The sequence below is a fragment of the Catharus ustulatus genome, chromosome 1, assembly GCF_009819885.2.
Source record: "Catharus ustulatus isolate bCatUst1 chromosome 1, bCatUst1.pri.v2, whole genome shotgun sequence".
Classification (NCBI taxonomy): domain Eukaryota; kingdom Metazoa; phylum Chordata; class Aves; order Passeriformes; family Turdidae; genus Catharus; species Catharus ustulatus.
In genome coordinates, this window is record NC_046221.1 from 16,325,411 (window position 1) to 16,345,672 (window position 20,262).

General features: G+C 40.4%; 1 protein-coding gene across 5 annotated transcripts in view; it reads left to right on the top strand.

The window, feature by feature from the left end:
- The window catches only part of MPP7 (membrane palmitoylated protein 7), a 154,174-nt gene that overhangs the window by 119,591 nt on the left and 14,321 nt on the right, over positions 1-20,262 (top strand). The window contains exons 13-16 of one of the 5 annotated variants that reach the window (XM_033063136.2): positions 7,519-7,539; positions 7,640-7,651; positions 8,794-8,835; positions 18,477-18,647. In XM_033063136.2, coding sequence (XP_032919027.1) covers positions 7,519-7,539; positions 7,640-7,651; positions 8,794-8,835; positions 18,477-18,647 — 246 coding nt within the window. Of the gene's footprint in view, positions 1-7,518; positions 7,540-7,639; positions 7,652-8,793; positions 8,836-8,879; positions 8,922-18,476; positions 18,648-20,262 lie in introns of all 5 variants that reach the window. The other 4 variants (XM_033063153.2, XM_033063144.2, XM_033063160.2 and 1 more) reach the window with 4 other exon arrangements.

A 20,262-nucleotide genomic window follows, 5' to 3' on the forward strand; every position in this document is an offset into this window, starting at 1 on the left:
TCTTATGGCTTCCAAAAAAGAGGAAAACCTGTTGACTTCAGGAGAGTTGCTGAGAGAAGTCCCTTTCCTGACAGGACTGGGAGTTGCACTAGGAAGCTTTCTTGACACGTGGTGGGTAGCTGTGGATGTTGGTCTGCTCTTTTCAGTTAACTCATTCCACAAATCCCATCTTTTGTAATGAGGAAAAAACCTTCATACATACCTTTGCTTTTAATAGGGAGAATTGAGGAAAAATACTCTATTTTCTTGAATATCCAAAAAATGTGAGTCAGATCTGGTTTCTTAGGTGGAATTCCAGGATGGTAGTGTCCTTCTACTTGAAAATTAACCTAAAAATCAGTTAAAATCATATAATATGCAAGAAGTACCTCATAGCTTCTTTTTTTGCTTTGTTCTCAAGACAGTCCTGGATCTAGAAAGGACTGTTATATTTATCTATACAAAGAGCTCTCTGAAATAGTCAACAACTGTTTTTGCTTTAATAAATAAGTTGTTTCAAAACCTGAAAGGAGATAGATTGGATTACTTCTTGGAAACCTTCTTTCTGTTTCTATTTTGAATTTTTCACTCTTTTCTGCATAGCAATGCATGTAGTTGCTAATCTTTACACATATTTGTGTATTATACATTTGGAAGCAAAATAGAAGTGGGCTTTTTTGGTGATGATTGTATGCATACCCAAATTGAGGAAAGCATAAAAAATACTTTCTGCAAAACATTTTTTGCAAGAATTATTTGCACTGAAACAAACAAACCCAATCTAGTTCTGAGTTATTAAAAGGATCAGTTTTTAATGGAAATGCCAATTCTTATTGTCACTTTAATAGCCAAGTGAACTGTTCCATTGTGTCTATGTGTAAATACACATGCCTATCCCAGCATTTAGCCCTTTTCTAGAAATATAAAACAGAATCATTCTCACATTATACCTGTTAAAGTGAAAAATATTTCACATATCATGTGTACACTGGAGAAGGGGGCAGAACAGTGTACACTCCATATTGAAAGGTAAGTGAAATCACACTTTCTTGTGTGCAAATGGAGAAGATGCACAGTTTAAAGTGTCTGGGACTGAAGTCCAAGGAAACTGACAATGTAGGTGGAGCTGCAAGAGGAAGATATAGAAAAAGTAGGAACAAAAAAATAAAGGGAAAATGGGGGAAGTGAAATTTTGTATTGAGGGTGAAAGAGAAAGAATTGCAGCAAGGGTGGTGGGAGAACACATGGACAAAAGCTGTCCTAAAGCCTCAGCAAGTAAAACCCCAACAGAGGATGGGCTTTAAAATTCTTAGATTAATGCAATTAACAGATTATGCGGGAATATTGCTATAGTCATTATTTGTACAATGGTTCAGTTGCTTGTTGATTCTGTTTAACTAAAATACTAATACATTTACTTTGTCAAAGTCTTTGAAACAGTGAATGCAAAAATTACTGACAAGAACTCTGACCTGATTTGTTTTGCTGTTGTTGATAGAAAACCTTAGTAAGTTCAACAGTAATTTTTGATGCATGAGATAAATGTCTGTTAGGTGTTCTGACCTGCTGATAAGATTGATATGTTAATTCCCAGGGTTAGCACAGAAGTGATAGAGGAATAATAAACCAGGGAAGTATTTTCAACATTTTTTTCCGTACTTAACAACAATGACTTTTCAGCAAAAATCAGCTTTATACATTAATGCTGTGAGGAAATGATACTGGGGAAAAAAACTGTATGAACAAGCAGCATAGGAAAAAAAATGAGGAAAATGGAATGAAAGTAAAGGAACAGAGTTGCATGAGATTTTGTGAGTAGGACTAACCCTGCACGTGCTGGGAAGGTGAATGAGCCATATACCTGAGTAGGTGTGAGGGAACTCTCTGGATACAGAGGAAGGTTCTGTAGATGTGTCTGCCTGTGTGCAATTGGCTTTCATGTCTGAGCTTGTGAGCCACTGCTGAATGCCAGCTGAATGCAGAAACTTGCTCACCTGGTATTCCTCAGTAATACTTAACAGCATTCCTGGCTTTAGGTGGTCATCTCAGCTTGGACAGCTTGTCAGCCAGAGCTGCCTCTGTGAGTTCTCCAGTTGCTGCATGCTGGCTAAATTGGAGTGACATGAGACTTAGTACAGGGCAGAATTATTTGTTTAATAGCTCCCAGTCTGTTAACTTCAATACAAAGACTATTCATGCTCTGACTGAATAGATACTGCCAACAGGTTTGGTTATTCTTGCCCATGTAACTTACAGTAATTTCACGACTATAAGGCGCACCCTTTTGACTAAAATTTTGGTCCGAGCCCGGAAGTGCACCTTATAATCCCGTGCGCCCTATGTATGGACAAAGTTCAGAAATTTGCCAATCCAGAAGTGCGAGCTGCGGCTGCGGCAACCCCGGTGCCATGGGACCCCCAGGCATGGGGCTCCCACGCCGCTGGGGCTGCCACAACTCCCACTTCCAGGTTGGCTTGGGGTGGCCGCAGTTCGGTGGGGCACAGGGCTCCCACGGTGCCGGGGCTGCCGGGGCATGGGGCTCCCGGAGCGCCAGGGTGGCATGGGGCTCCTGGAGCACAGGGGCGGCACGGGGCTGCCGGGGCAGCACGGGCTGCCAGCATTGTGGCGCGGCTCCAGCTACCAGCATCATGGCGTGGCTCCGGCTGCCAGCACTGCCTCCTGGCACAGCCTCCCAGCACCGCCGGGCAACACGGGCACCCGGCACCACCACGCAGCAGAAGTGCCCGGCACCGGCAGCAGACCCGAGCGGGGCCGAACCAGTAAACCCCGCGATCGTGCAATTCCGTTACTAATTTGTTTTTTTGTTGCACGCTGCGCAGATCCTCGCTAAAAAAAAAAAGTGCGCCTTATAGTCCAGTGCGCCTTATATATATGGACGAAGATCGGAAATTTGCTGACTCCCGGAGGTGCGCCTTGTAATCCGGTGCACCTTATAGTCGTGAAATTACTGTACTTGAATTTGTAGGCAAAAGTGAGAACCTGTTTATTTGAGGAAAAAAAAAATTCTTTGAATAACAACCAAATAACTTACCATTCTGCAGTTGTTATAAACTGCAATAATCAGGCAAGAAATTATATTCCTTCAGCATAATTTTACTTTCACAGTGGTTACTGTGTTTATTCTTACGTTATGTATGTGTTGTCTCTGATGAAAATTACTGGTAACTTTATATTTTATACTGGTGTAGCCTGTAAGCTCTGTCAAATTGTGCACTGGGTTCATATGTATATGTGTATATCCACATCCTGTGTGTACAGTTTAATAGATGTATGTAGCATATATGGCAGAGTTGTTCAGAGATGTCTTTTCCATGAAAATACATTTGTTCTGTGTAGTTAATGCTAAATGAAAATACTATGATAAAGCCATCACCATATAGTTTTTCTAAGGCTTAATACTCACTTTACTTTCAGTTTTGATTTACAATATGTGGTTGGCATTGTGTGAGCAAGAGGAAAGACTTAACTGCAGCCAAATGCTTTTCATTCAAACAAGATTTAACCCAGTTTGCCCATAGTTGAGTGTCTTTTGAATTGAAGATTATGTTCTGCCAACAAAAAAATTTAAACAGGCTAAAAGAATAAATGCTTTGTACTACTTGTATTTGAAGACCAAACATTTAGGAAAGATGTACAGTAGGATTCTTATGCGTGTTGTAATTGCTGCACAATCTTAACTCTGCCTTTCTTCTCAGTATTTTTCTGTGTTCATATTTGAAACTTGATTGCTCACCTGCAGGTAGTTACAAGTATAAACAAAAAATAAACAGACCTATAGAGTTAAATTAGCACATTAGCATTTTTGTTCAGAAGTCTCCTGTCCTTACAAATCTTAACTTCCTGCTACCACAGAGAAATTAAGGAAACCTGAAGCTGGATGACATTTGAGTCACGGTCACGTGAGACAGAGCTGGAAATGGATCTGTCCTTCACTCCGAGACTATCCTTCTTCATTTTCCAAATTATCTTCATAGAGATACTCTTATCTGATGGTTTTGTGAGAGATTTAAATTTGATCATCTTAAATTTCCTATTGCATGAACATAATGTGTCATTCAATCTACAAAACTCCATAGCATAAAAACCTGCGAAACAACATAAATGTTGATTGCTATGTGGGGCTGTTCATCACTAAAAAATCAAGTGTTTAATATATTCACTGTAATGCTGACCATTGTACGTCAATTTCTTGCTTACTCTAAAGTGACATGTAGTTTAAGGAATAATGCAACTTGTTTGTGATAAGAAACTAGAACAGAACTGCTGGATCAAATTTTAGATTGAGAAACATTTAAGTAAAATTGCTTGGTGGAAATATTTCTGAAAGGAAGTCAACAAAAACTAAAAATCTTAATCTGGTGCTGAACTTTTCCAAAGAGTTGAGAATGTTTCTGGAAGTGGCTCTGGTTTTGAACTTCCTAAGTAGTATAATTTAGGTGAGGCCCCCAAATACCAAATCTTGATTACATTTCAGTTAAAATGCATACAAAAACACAGTGTATATTATACTGGTTTTCATTGTTATAGTTTAGCATTATTGGTTATGTTGAAATCTTTCTAAAATGAATAAAACCGCCTAAGCTTCCATTGTGCTTGTGTTTCCTATTTCTTTTTTCCCATTACTCTTGTTACAGCTTTATTGTCATTTCATAAACCTGTTTCATGAGTATTTTCTTTGGAACTTCCATTCCCTTCTTACCACAATACATTTAGTTGATATTTCTTTTTTTCTCAGTCTTTTATTTGTTCCATGTTTCCTTACGGTTTGGGTATTTTTTCATTTTGTTATTGCTTTTGTTTTCCTACTTCCCATCAGATTTCCTCCTCTTTAGTCTTTGACCTCTTTTAGTATTTAATTTGTCCCTTCCAGCTGAAGACTTTTCCTTTCTCAACCCACTTCAATTTAGTTTTTTCATGTCTCAAAACTTTGGAACTTTGGGCATATAATTGTTGCGTGCATACAGCGTGCTTCAGATGCACAGTATAACTATAACTATATACACAATATGTGAATCACTATACAAAGTTTCCTGGCAAGTAACCTCTGATTTTGCTAGGGACAGGCAATAGCTCTGGTAAAGTTCCTTGTAAAGTTCAAACTGGAAGCTACATGTTGATAACTGTGTATATTAAGCATTTAGCTACGAAAACCCAATGATTTCCAAGATCTTTTCATTACAGACTGTTATTTTCAACCTTAAGAGTAGCCCAAGAAAGTTAAAGAGCAGTATTAAGAAGAAAGTTTTTTTAACAAAACAGAACTTCAGAATGTCTTTATCTCAACATTAAACCTCAGCTTGGAGACATTTTGGCTTGTGTTTTCTGGGATCAGCTACTCACTTGGGAATCCTAGTGTCTTTCATTTATGGATAAGCATGTTCCCTTTTGTGGCAGGGGTAGCCCAGAAGCCTGAATTCCTTTCAGCATTCTCAACCCTGATGCTGTAACTCCACCATCTATCACAGCTGCAGGACGGTTGTGAGGTCTGCAGTGGTCAGGACTGAGCAAGTGTACACCTGTACAGTCCTCTGTCCATGTGTACATAGCAACCTTCTTTGCTCCTGCTCCTGGTTTTCATGGTGATAAATGAGGCCTTACCTGTTACCAGTGTTAAAATACCAGACTATATTTTAAAATGCACACTCACTGGTTAAGTCAAATTGTGAGGTTATAAACTTCTGGTGCTTTTGACACATTTTTTGTGTTGGGTTATTTTTTAATAAAGCAAAGCAGCTAATGTGAGGTTTAGAACTTCTGGTGCTCTTTGTACACTCTTCGTGTCAGGTTATTGTAAATTATTAAAGCAGCTAATAGTTGCTAAAAGACTGTTTATTACAAAGCACATCAGTCTTAAAAGCAAAGTTACAGTCATTAAAGTTTGTGCTAAGTTTTGTTACACTAGAGTCTTAAATAGAAGTAGAAGCTGTTCTTGTTAAGGTCCTGGGAAGCTGATGTTGCTGTGGCAGCTCCTATCTTATTCTCAGGTGATGATGCTGGCAAGCAAAGCAATAGCAAAATAGAAAGCAATGGCAAAGTGATGGCAAAAAGTAAAAGCAAAGAGCAATGGTATAAAAGCAATGGCATAAAGGCAATGGCATAAAGCACCAACTCTTCTTAGTACATAATTGTATACAGGATTTCTCTAGCAAGCTAACACGTAAACTCAGACCACTACTACTTAACTTATTAGAATTCTAATTTTTTAACTCGTTAGAATACGTATGAACCACGTATACAATTTATCTTGTTCTATTTGAAAAATGTAACAATATTTTCACTGGAGTTCTATTTTGTTTAAGCATGGTCTTGCAATGAGCTTTTGGAGCTTCTACTGAAAACCTTAGTATGTTTGTTAACCTTTACTAGAACTTGTTCTTCTACTCTAGCATTTAAACCTTTTACTTACTAAAAGCACTGCAGCTCACACTAACGCTAATTTTCTTGCTTACTTAGGCTAAAACTCAAACTTACACCTCTACTTCATGTGTGAGTAACTTAACGTGCTTCAATCCATCCAAAAACTTTAATTCAATCTTTGCACTCTGATTCTTTCTGAAAAATTCAAAGAAAGACCTAGCTCACTAACTGCAACATAAAATAACTTTGTTGAATTCAGGAGACTTTTAAAATCTATTTATGTGAATTGACCTTGAGCATTAGTGACTTGTTTTCAGGAGATACATTGCAGTCTATTGAAAGTCATGGAAATGGAAATACAGAAAAATTTGTCATACATCACAGAGAAGGAGAAATGAGTTAGTACCTAGAAGCCAGCCTGCCATTCTAGATCCTGCTTTAGGCCATTTGTCAAGAACTGGGAGCTTTTAAGGTCAAGAGAGAAAAATTTATCCAATGCTTTCATTTTCAAATTACAAAACTCTCTACATTCTTTTAAGTTACCAGGTGTGGTCAACCAAAGAGTGTTCACCTTCGAGGACTTCCCAGCCAACTTAAACCATATGGTAGCCTTGACCATAGAAATAAACTTCAAATAAGATTCAGAAACATATTCCAAAATAATATTTAAAAATGTAAAAATGATACCAATAAATGATTGTATAAAACAATATTTTTTCTGTGGCAGAAGAGACTCCTATGTCCATTTCATGATAATGAAATGAGAAGAGCTCTTCCATGTGATCATATATGCAGGAGAATTTTGACCTAGCTTTTGTTTTGTACATTAGTGATTCATAGAAATTCTAGGTTAAGACTGATTAATTGGAACTAACAAATTTTGCATTTAATACCAAAGAGATCTTCCATGACAAGAGGATAAGGTCATTTCTACCAAATCAATACTGGAAGAATTACATATGGGAAGTTTAAAGTGCACATAGTATTACAATGCCTTTTTACATCCTTTTCTGAGTAGTTAAACTCACTACTGGTTATGTTGGTATATGCCTCAATATAATAGGTGCTGTCAAGAGAATTTGAGAGTAGCTTACATACCTGAATTTTTTCCTATTTATGAAGTATTAAACAATAATACTTTGTCTTTTTGGCTGTTCTAAGATGAGGAAGCGGTTGAGTGTGGTAGGTGCATTTTTCTTCTTCAATTTAACTTTTCTTTCTTAAGTTATGTTTTCACTCCATTTAATGATTTCCTTTCCTATTTCTCCTTTGTGCTTCTCAGAGGAAATTGAAGGTACATGTATAAAAGTTTCCCTGAATAGCCCAATAATTTTATTTAGAGAACATGTGTTTAGAATTAAATTGAATATAGTCCAATGTTTCTAGGAGATGTTATACATATGATGCTTTTACATTGCCACCAAATACACTGAATCATGTTTTAAAGTAGATAAAAATACCAGAATATTCCTAGTTGCTTCATTTAATGATCAGTAATTTGAACTGTTGTTTTAAACTGCTTTGCCTGTCCTGAACTTCTGCAAGATATGTATAGAAAAGCAGTATCATAGAATAATACTGGCAGCACTTGGGTGGGCTGGGATGGTTGGAGATGGTTCCAAGTTAATTACATGGCCACAAGAGGTCTTGCATTTCTAGTTATTACTGACATACTGTTTCTCTGAGATGGTAGAAGGTTCATCTATCTGTTATCATCAATACTGTTTTCCCTCTGAGTTTCCCTCTGAGTGTAGCTAGTTATTGTTATGTTTGCAGCCTATGTTAAAGTAATAGCAGCTGATCTCTTGTGGTTTGTTTGTTCGGTTTGGTGGATTTTTTTTGGCTGTTGTTTTTTGGTGGATTTTTTTTTTTTTTACTTAAGAGGCTTTTGTTTATAAAAGCGTTAGAAATTTTAGCTCAGATTTTTGATCAAAGGGCCTCTGGCATGTAAAAATATACATTATGGCTATTTTATATTAAATGAGAGGATGTGTTTTTGATCAAAAACCTTTCTGTCTAATCCAGTGAGCCAAAACATAAAGCTAAAGTCTCATAATGTATAGTTTACCAAAAAAGCTTGATTTACATCAAATACTTTTGCTTTCTTTTAAGTGGCATATTTTCTATTAACTGATAAAACATTAATAATACAGTGTTAGAATTTTTTTACAATGTTTGTTGTCATCACAACTTTTGCCTGAAAAGGTAAAAAATCAGTGTGCATGCTGCAAAATCCAAGAATATCTCTAGCTAAAATATAAAACAATAAATATTGTTTTATGTTTTTAAGAAAATGGCTTATTGAAGGCTTTTTAATGCTATGCTTTTGTATAGTTGTCATTTTAAAAATAATTTCTTCTGTATTTTTTGCTGGGCTTCTAACTATTCTACTTTATTTCTTGGCTCTTATTCTGTATGCTTTTACCCTTCGTCCAGAAGATGCTGAATGTGCTGGTCACAACAGTGGATCCTATCTAGGTGAGCAACTGGTTACAATAGATAATTTTGTTCCTTTCTTTCAGCTTCTTTTCCCTGGAGCTACTGTGTCCACTTTGCTTTTGGGGGTAATCTGCATACAAATATCCTTACTCTGCATGAAAAATGCATGAATATTAAGGTTTTAAACATGGCTCATTGGATTTGACATAAAGGGTTTATGTAGCGTATGCTTTTACCTGGTTAAACTTAGGCTACTAAAACACTGGTTTGATTTTAAAGTCAAAATTTTTAAAATACATGAAGCAAGCTATGTGTTTAACAAAACAAAAAGGTTACTGTATCATGAAAATTTGCAGTGATTATTTAAAGACACTCTTGAGGTATTATTCAAGTTTTGTGTATGCATTTTTTCTTTGTACATGTCTATCTAACCATTTTGGGAGAATTCAGTGAGAATACAGAGCAAATTCGCAGGCAACAGTTCTTTTTCCACATTACAAAATATCAATCATAATAACTCAGGAGCTTAAATTTAGCTTTAAAGCTAGTCTGAGCTCAATGTATCATTGTGGGAAATGGGAAAGAGGAGGGGCAAGAGTCCTTTGGCTTCCTTTTCAAGATTCCAAATTTCAAACAAAAGTAACATTTAAAAAAGGTGAATGTTCCATGATACGTTTCAACTTTTTAATTTGTGCCATTTTGAAACCTATGTAAAAATATTTTAGTTGAAACTGTCCAGAATTCCTGCCAGCTGAAGGCTGGCTGGAGTAGATTTTGTGACAACCAGCCTTTTTCCCAACACTTTCATCCTCCTACTACAAGAGGAGTGGGGAGAAACTTGTCAAAGTACTGTAGTATTTCCAAGCCGGTGGGCTCACTGAAACATCCTAGACCAATACTGTAAATTGGAGTTGTTTTCACATTGTGCTTTAATGGTTTTTAATGTGGTGTATAAACTACATCAGGTACACATGAAGTATATCATTGAAGGATATTTAACCTTTTAACAAAATCTTAGTGAGGTATAATTCCATCCTGTGCTTGTGGAACTTGTGATTATCTGACCATGCTGAAAATGCACTTCTTACCTTTGTTAAGTAATCAACTAAGTTAGTGCTGAATTGTAATTGTATTGAAATATTTGGTATGTTTGGAAAATGATAATTTGAATGTGATTCCAGATGAAATTCATTTTCCTTATCAAATAATTTCTTTGAAATGGGAACAACACCCCCCCTCCCCCAGCAAACTTTTCTTTCTGTATGTAAATATATACTGCATGAATTCTTAGGGTGAGATTATCATGTTTATCAGATCTTAGCAGGCTGCTGCTTTATATGAGAATGAAGGTAGTAAAACATAATCCACCTTTTCTAGGGGTACTGTAGCCTTTTTCACTGAAACATCTCGGTCCATAATTACCAAAAAGACTTGGACATCTTAGGAAGGAAGTGTCTTGAGGAAGAAGCTACTGTTGTCTCAGAAGCAAAGGGCAAAAAAAATCAAGATGGATTGTAGTTTACTTAGGCAAAACTTTACAAAAATATTCAGGATTGCTAAGTACATTTCAGGCAATGGTTTCTTTTTTGAGAGCTTCCATGTAATGGAATGTTGTCAGCAGTCCAGAGGTGGTACCTTCAGCCATCTCATGCTGGGTATGTGGTTTTGGAATAAGATGTCAGATAGGACAGTCAAAAGGTAGAAAAACAAATGTTAGGACCAGTTTTGGGATGAGGACACAAGAATATTCACTGATTGTGAATAAGTAGCTTTTTGGTTTAGAAATTAGAGGTTCCTTGGAACTCTTCATTAAGAATAATCCATTCAAAATTTTCCTCTCCTAAAAACAAACAGGTAGGCTTTTGAAAGGTGATGTTACCATTCTTTTGCATGCCATAACAGGACAAGTGATTTATAATTCAAATTGTCTCATGCATTCCAGTGTCTCCTTGTCTCACAAACCATCTATATGGCTCTAGCACTTAAATCCATGAACCAGATTATTGTGTGAGTACCCAATTGTCCTGAAAGGGTATGTACTTCAGACACATACAAAGTGGTCATGAAGAGCACAGGAAAAGTGTTCAGAAGGCAGAATGTCTGAACCATATGGGGTCAAATCTTTTATAACCAAGGCTATACTGTTATTAATTTGAACCCTCTCCTCTAAAGTGACTCAGATAAATTTAATGATTTTTCACCAAATTCTAATATTTAAGCCACAGTATGATATTGTATGTTTGTGCTGTAATTTCCTGAGGAACTGCTGAGGAAAATGTTAGGAGTTTGCCTTTGCCAAGCTTAAATTCTGGTCACATTGCTTAAACCTTTATGAACATACAGTAAATATAGATGAATATCATCTGTTTACTATTCTCAATTTCGTCTTTAAAATCCAGACATAATCTAAATTTTTATTAACCCTGTCTAAATGTTCAAGCTGGGAATCAGTCCAGAAGCAAATGGAGTAAGAAGTCTGCTCTGTGTTTGTGCAGTTCCTGTGTAACAATAGAAATCCTCACTATATGAGCCAATGTAAAAAAAATACCAATATTTTGGGGGAAAAATAATATCCATAAATATCTAGTAAAAATATTATGTTCATACAAATCTAGATAATGACCATGGTACCAAACTTACTTTTGTCAGTAATATGAATACAAAGAGTGTTCTTAAAGGCATTTGCAATTAAATAAAGTTGTTCACTCTAAAATGAAATTAAATTCAGTGAAGAACATATGTAAGTTAAACATATACTTAAGTGCTTATTTTAATGAATGAAAATTAATGAAAACCTGTGTTAAGTACTTTGTAGAATTCTGTAGTCTTACTTGTGAATTTATGAAGCATGCATGAATTTATATTTTATTATTTCCTGTTAGTGTAATCTGTCTGAATTTGAGAAATTAACTTTCTAGTTTTATTAGTATATTTGGACTGAAATTTACACACCATAGTTGCAATCTACTTCTTTAGAATTATGTCATTAAATGTAAATAAACACAGTTATTTACATCATCTTCCTTCTAAAATATTGCAAGGCAGGCAGGTTCACACATTACCTGATTTCAGTTTGGATTTCTCTGTGAGGCCTCACTGAATTTCTCTGTGTAAGAATGTTGTTCTGAGATGATGAAATGTATAATCTTAATGATTATAAGAATAATCAAACTTTTCTGCTAAGGTGGTTTTTTCATTCTTAGAGCTCTAAGTGATTTCTCTTTGATTGTTGCTCCTTAATTAAGTTTACCAGTAATGATTTCTTATTTTTATTTCATATTGAGAAGTATAAGTTTTAAAGACATCAGTAGTTTGAGAACATTTGTTCTTAATATTTTCTTCCCAGAGGCTGCTCTTATTTCACCAAATCTGTTACATTCCAGCAGTAGTTTATGGGTTTGCATGTTCAGTAAGCTTCTAGTCGTGTAGCTGTAACCAGTGATCTGGTGCAAGCTTCTCAGTGTTCAGGAGATTATGTCGCTTTAGTGACAGAATTTTCCCTTTTTATTTTATAGTCTGCATACTTGGCAGCTAAGGATAATCTCTGCTGATACCCATATTCCACAGACAGTGTAGCCTGCAACTCCTTTCATATTCATCAAGGTTTATATTATCAAATATTCTAGGCAAGCAATACATTTTCCTTTTGTTCTTTGTAGAAATTTACTTTTAGCATAAATCATTTTAGAGAAACCTTTTCTATTGCATATTAGTATTGGATTTGGTTCTTTGTAGTAAATCATCACTATATTTTTAATGATGCTCTTTTAAAAATTTAAATACAGTAGTTTCACGAATACAAGCCGCACGGATTATAAGCCACACCCCCGGTGCCTCGACAATGTTGCTGTCTTTGTCAATAGATAAGCCGCACCCCGAATATTAGCCGCACTTTCGTTCGTCGCGAGAATCCGTGCGCAGCTTTCACAAATTGGCCAATTAGTAACAGGATCGCGGCATAGCGGGCTTTACTGGCTCGGGGCGGGGCCAGGAAGGCTCGGCCCGCTCATGGTTGCCGACGGGGCCGGGTGGCCCAGCTCAGCGCCACGGCTCGGCGGGGCTGGCCGGGTGGTGCTGCCGCCGCCGCCGGGCTCGCTGGCCCCCCTCTCCCGTCAGCACCGCCCCGCTGCCGCGTTCGCTCGCCCGGCTGGCAGGGCTGCCGCCGCCGGGCTCGCCGCCCGCCCCGCTGCCGCTTTCGCGAGCGCCACTTTCGCTCGCCAAGCGCCGCTTTCGCGAGCGCCGCTTTCGCTCGCCGAGCACCGCTTTCGCTCGCCCCGCCGGCAGGGCTGCCGCCGCCGCCACCAGGCTCGCCGGCCGCCCCCTCCCGTCTGCACCGCCGCCGCGTTTCCTCACCCTGGCCGGCACTGCAGGCCCCCGCACCGCCGGGCTCCCCCACGCTGCTGGCCCCGATTCTGCTGGGCTTCCCCCGCTGCCAGGCAGCCCCACCCGCCGGCCTTCCTGCTTCTGCCATGCTCCCCTGCACGGCTAGCCCCAGTTCTCCCAGGCTCCCCCGCCCTGCTGGCTCAGGCTCTGCTGCCCCCCCTGCCCCGCCCTGGTGGCTCAGGCTCTGCCGCCCGCCCCCCACACTGCTGACCCCGCCTCTGCCAGGCTTTCCCACCTCTGCCGGGGCCGGCCGGGCTCCAGCTTGGCTTGGGGCTGCCGCGGGCTCTCACTTCCGTGTTGGCAGCTTTTAGAATTTTGTTAATAGATTAGCCGCCCCGGAATATTAGCCGCACTTCCGGGTTTCCACCAAAATTTTGGTCAAATTGGTGCGGCTTGTATTCATGAAATTACTGTACATGAAATTTGGTTTTCATTTTTTCAAAACTATAAAATATGCAAACATTAGTAGAATATTTTTTGCCTTTTCATAAGTGCTTTAATTCCTTAAAAGTACAATATTGTTTCAGTTCAACTTAATGTTCTTGTGCAGTCATAGTTCCCAACATAAAATGCAATTACAAAAGCAGACATTCAATAGAAAATATTTATTAGCATTTCTATAAAGCAGCTTCTAGATCACAGTAAAGTTAAGTCCTATATGAGAGGAGATTTAATGGCCGATGATGAGTAATGAAGAATGAAGATGCATTCAGGAATGTAACAGCAGTATCATAAAAGTGTTGGATGTATTTGAAACAGTCTCATCCTTTCTCTTGGAACTGTATCTTTTCCTTGGGTTTGAATGCTATTTAAAGCAAACTTTCTTGAGATTCTATATGGGGTTATTCAGATGGACTTCGAGGAACAGTTTAAAAAACTTTCAGATTGACAATAGTCATAAAGTGGCAAAACAAACAGCACATCACAGACTTTTAATAGTCAGTAGTTTTACAGAACATCTTCACCATCTTCTGTAATGTCCAAGTTTTGGCTGAACTTCTTGTTGAGCTTTCTTAATGTACAGGACAATATTAATATTTTCATTTTACCATTTAGTTTCAGTGGCAGAAATATCAAACTTTTTTTCAAGGAAACACATTAGCAATAGAATCATATCACCTGAGTCTTTGTTATGTTTTCTGTGCAGCCTGTAAAAGTGACAAGGGACAAATCAACCTGAAGACAGAGCTGAAAGATTTTTCTTCTTTTTCAAGGAGCGAAAGAAATGAAAATTCTTAAATAATCTACCACCTCATAGTTTGCTAATGAGATCTGAATAAATTGGTTGGAGAAAAGACGAAAAAGTTACAAATGTTCTTACCAAAATCTAAAAGTGGGATTGAATTGATAGGAAGATTTTGCAGAAAAAATACTTTTCCTAAAGATTGCACAGTTCACCATCTAAGTGTATGTTGACAAGCTGTTCTGGTGGCATTTTGAGACAGCTGATCAGGGGCAGGGAGCTGTTGTTAATTGTTAGATCAACACTAAACTGGAATGGAGACCATTGATGCAGCTTCATTTGATCATTTACCATGTACAGTAATTTCACGACCATAAGGCGCACCGGACTATAAGGCGCACCCCCCAGGAGTCGGCACATTTCGCAACTTTGTAGATCAGATAAGGCGCACCGGTCTATAAGGCGCACTTTTTTTTTTGCAGCGAGGAGCCGCGCGGCGCACAACGAAGTAACGAATTGCTGACAGATGCTCAATTTGTAAACATTTTTCAAAGATCGGTGTAGCCTTTAAATGCAGCCCCAGGCGCCCTCCCCGTGCAGCGTGCCCCAGCACTGCCGCCCGCCCCCGGCGCCGGCTGGCACGGCTCACAGCACCCAGCTTCCACCGTGCGACCGCGCTGCGTCCCGGCTTCCCTGCGGCCAGTGGCGGCGACGCTTCCCGTTGTTCCCCGCGGCCGCGCCGCTTCTCTCCGCTTCCCCGGGGCTGCGTCACTTGTCGCCGCTTTTCGGCGGCTGCGGGGGCTTCCCCGTTGCCGCTCCTTGGTGGCTGCAGGGGCTCCGGCGGCGCCGCTTCTCGGCGGCCGCAAGGGATTTCCCCGCCGCCGCTTCATGGCGGCCACAGGGGCTTCGGCAGCGCCGCTTCTTGGCGGCCGCGGGGGCTCGGCCACCGCCGCTTCTCAGCGGCCACGGGGGCTCGGCCGTCGCCGCTTCTCGGCGGCTGTGGGGGCTCGGCCGTCGCCGCTTCTCGGCGGCTGTGGGGGCTCGGACTGCGCCGCGATTCGGCGTCCGCGGGGGCTCAGCCTGCGCCGCGATTTGGCGGCCACGGGGGCTTGGCCAGTGCCACGATTTGGCGGCTGCGGGGGCTCTGGCGGCGCCGCTTCTCGGCGGCCGCGGGGGCTTGGCCTGCGCTGCTTCTCTGCGGCCGCAGGGGCTCCGGTGGCACCGCGATTCGGCGGCCGCAGGGGCTCCGGCGGCACCGCGATTCGGCGGCCACAGGGGCTCCGGCAGCGCCACTTCTTGGCGGCCGCGGGAGCTCAGCCTGCGCCGCGATTCGGCGGCCGCGGGGGCTCGGCCGTCGCCGCTTCTCGGCGGCCGCGGGGACTCGGCCTGCGCCGCGATTCGGCGGCCGCGGGGGCTCCGGCAGCGCCGCTTCTTGGCGGCCGCGGGGGCTCAACCTGCGCCGCAATTCGGCGGCCGCGGGGGCTCCGGTGGCGCCACGATTTGGCGACCGCGGGGGCTTCCCCGATGCCGCGATCCACCGGCCGCTGGGGCTTCGCTGCCGCCGCTTTATGGCGGCCGCAGCGGCTCGGCCGGCGCCGCCTTTTGGCGACCGCAGGGGCTTCGCCGCCGCTGCTCCGATGCCGCCGCCGGGCGGGCTCTGCTCAGGGCTGTTGCGGGCTCGCACTTCTTGTTCCCTCCGCGCCCGGGCCAGGGCCACCCGGGTTCTCGTTCCCCCAGTGCCCGTAGCGGCGCCACCCAGCTCCTTGTTCCGCCCAGGCCAGGACTGGCGTTGGCTGCCTCCGTCCCCTCTTGGCTCCTGCCGGCTGTGGCCGCCCACTCCCGCCCCCGCTTGCAACACGGTGCTCCTGCGGCACCGCCCCCCCATTGCAGCTCGCACTTCCGGTTTGGCAAATTTCGCAACTTTGTCCATCAGATAAGGCGCACCGGACTATAAGGCGCACTTCCGGGTTCAGGGAAAAAATTTAGTCAAAAAGGTGCGCCTTATAGTCGTGAAATTAATGTACTTTTCCAGGTACATGGATTCTTGGTCTTGTAACAAAGCTATTAATTTTGTAAACCACTTAGTAGTGAATGGTGAAGAATTATAATTTTTTTTTCTCGATTTTTTGTTTTTCCATAAAATTATTATAAAGGGAAAAAAATGCAACAAACAGAATAATTTTCAGGTTTTGGGGCAACTTTTTTGGGGTTTTTTTTTTAATAAGGAGCATTTTAGATGGGGCCTCAGGAAACTTGTAACTCACTTCGTATGTTTGTAGTCTGAGTTGCTAAAGCTACTTTTAACCTCTCTTTATATAGCTGTCTATACACTTAGGCATAGTTATGATCAGTTATGATCATCCTTATGTCATGATGGACTTCACCATAGGGCAGGCACGATCTCCCAGGCTCTCTGGTGGGTGTGTAAGCTCTCTAACAGAGCATTTCTGCTAACAGAGCATGACTGCAGTCACTTCTATGTTGGTGTTATTTAAATTAAAAAATATCATAACCCAGTCTATTTTATTATGTTTTCATATCTCATATTTTGATCTTTTTTCTATTCCAGCCCACCTCCTATTTAGTCTAGACTATATTGTACTTCTTAAAAATATCATCTACCCTTTCTGTGGATGCTAGCACTTCTCCTTTGTCATAGATTTTCAGTTTACTTATTCGTATTTTGAATATAAATGGTTTGACATCATGGTATTCTCAAAGAAATTTTTCTTCAGCTTTTGTGTGTATGCTTGTTTTGTAGATTGTTGTAGATAGGTATAGGGGCTCACATCAATTAAATAACTTGGTCAAAATCCTCTGTAGTCCAAGTTCTGTGACGATTTATGCTCAATGAAGCTATATGTGTGCAAAACACTAAGCCTATAACTAAGCCTTGTAGCATTTCTCTTCAGATCTGGTGTTAAATATTTGCAGAACTGAATCTTGAACTTGCACGATATTATCTTTGAGGAAGAAATTGTAATATGATTACTTCTCAAATACCTAAACATAAATGCTATTATAAGAATATGAAAACATTTTGCTGAAAATCTGGGGTCACCAGAAGTTTACACATGTTTAGTGTCCTATGAAGTGTTCTGGGGAAAAAGAAAACAAACAACAGCTTTTCCAGTATTTAAAGTATGGCTTGTGTTTTATTCTACTGCCAGATAGTGAAATCAGCTTTGCAGTCTTCACAGTCTTTCCTGTATTTCCTTATAGAACAAAAGCGGTGTTGTAGAGATACCAATAAAATGTAATGTAATGTAATATAAAGGATTTAGCTTAAAAACTCTGAGGTAATCATTAAGTAAATTAGTTTTTGACATGTAATGTAAAATGGGTTTTTGTGCTGTTCTCTTGAAAATGGCTACGATTTTCTCCCTTGAGAGTGCTTAAAAGCTATGTGAAATTTCAAGTCTTCTCTAGAAGGTGCAAGAGATATCACACGGTCAATGCAATTATAAATATAGATTTAATAGCAATGCTAACTTTATTTTCATAATATGGGTAATGTATTGTCTAAGATGTTTCTAGTATTTGATAATTTGAGTGCTTGGATTAACTATTAAACATACTCAGGAAAGGTTTAATGCACTTTTTTAATGTACTATCAGCATGGAGTTAAGCACAACAGAATTGTTCAAGGAGTTCATTTTCATTAACCCTTTCAAACACCAGATATGTTTCTATCCTGTGTTGTATTTGATGTCTGTGTGCCATGCTCATTTAATAGACATGCATTAGGTATGGTATGAGACTCCAGCTTGCATGAATTGCCTTGTGTATATATTTCAATTTGTAAGATACTCAAATTGTCTAAATAATCTAAATATATTAACAATTTATTGCAATTACATTTTGCAGTTTGTTGTTGCAAAGGTTATGTTTTTATTGGTAATCTTAATTTTGCAATTTAAATAGGTACCTGATAGAATTTGAAAACATGAAAAATGTCATTCTAATGACCTGGCTTATCAAACATATAATACACTTTTTATTCCATTTTTTATTCCATTTATGCTCCAATTCTTGAATGTTTGGAAGAGACTGTTTTCAAATGTTTTAAGAAGACTTATTTTCTTACTTTGAAAAAACCCTGTTCTTACTGCAGCTGGTTTTAGAAGAAGCTTTCGTCTTAGCAGAAAAGATAAAAAAACAAACAAGTCCATGTATGAGTGCAAGAAGAGTGATCAGTATGATACAGCAGATATCCCAACCTATGAAGAAGTTGCAAAATATAGACGACAACCTAATGATAAATACAGGCTTGTTGTTTTGGTTGGTAAGTTGTTTTCTTTATTTTTAACCTGGTAAAACAGAGACATGCTGATTAGCACAATGCTTACCAGAAAGTCATTTAGATTGGAGGCAATCTAAGGAATTCACCTGGCCCAACCTCCCACTGAGTGAGATTAACACCAGGTTCCGAGCAGGTTGCTGATGGCAGCAACTTTGGGAACCTGTCTTCTGTCTTAGCTTATATCTCAGTAAGTGGTAAGCCTCCACTTTTCAGTGAGTGTCAGAAGGATGCTGGTGGGTCGCCCTGAAGACATCTCTTCCCCAAGCTAGGCAAGCCCAATGCCCTCAGTCTCTCTTACAGGTCGTGTGATTCAACTCCTGACCATCTTCAAGGCCCTCTGATTTCTTTGATCCAGTTAATCAACAGTATTTTAGTGTAGGGCTTGTTGTGGACAGAGTATTCCTCACAAGGGACTGACAAGTACTGAGTGAAGGGGAAGAATCATTCCCCTCGGTCTATGGGCCAGGCTCTTGCTGATACAACCCAGTCTCATTACGCTTCATTGTTGCCAGCGAGCACTGGGGACTCATGCTTAGCTCTGCCCACCTGAACCCCAAGGTCCTTGTCATCCAGCCAGTCAGTTGTCAGCCTGTAACACAGAACTTAGTCCCCATCAAATTTCACCAAGTTGTGCCAGCCTATGCCTGGAACTGTCTGGATGGAAGCTCTGCCCTTGAGCAAGTCACTTGTATCACCCATCTTGCCATGGCCAAGCTTTGTAAGGGCCCACTTTGTGTCTTTTGTATGGATGTGAAATAGAGTATGTTCCAGGAAACTCCCCTTATAATGAGTTGTACAGCATAGATCAATTACCCCTTCCCTTGAACATGCTCCAGTTTTACACCTGTCTAGCAGTCCACCTTTCTAGACAGGATGCCCTAACTTGCATGTAAGGATGCTTTAGGTGATTGTGTTTAAAGCTTTCCCAAACCAAGGGGAGATGACACTAAAATACAGCTACCTTACTTATAAGCCTGAACATGGCAGTCAAGCTCTACTAAAACTCAAAAGAATTATGTTGATACTCCATACTTAAGAGATGAATCAATATATCTATGTGGAAAAAAACAAAGAAAAAAAGAACAGACTAAATGCCTGAGGTCAACGAAGACAGACAATAAAAGTGGAAAGAAACAAAACCACCTACTGCATTAGAAAAAGTAAATGGACAAATAGTAAGAGGTGGATGCAAGGTAGAGCTCTGTAGGCCAAGGATGAATGTAAGCATAGCTGCAGAAGACTTAACATATTATCCTTAATCAGCTTTCTGTTCTTCTGTAATCTGTCATTGCCATGGCTTCCTCACAGCATTTATTATATAATCAAAATGCATTGCTCCAGTCTCCCGAAAAGAGAGAAAGTGCATTGTCTTAATCTTTTCAAAGGTAACAGTCAGAGTACCAATGAGTAATGAGTAACCATCGCTATGAGTGAGTAATGTCTCATTGGTTATCATTTTCTTGGCAGTAACACACAGGCTGATGCTTCATTAGTAAAATTTCCTCCATTCTGAAAGCAGCAGAGCAGAGAAATATGACCCTCTGTCAGGGACTGTTAGGAACTGTTGAGTAGCTGTGTTTTTATATCGCTCATATCC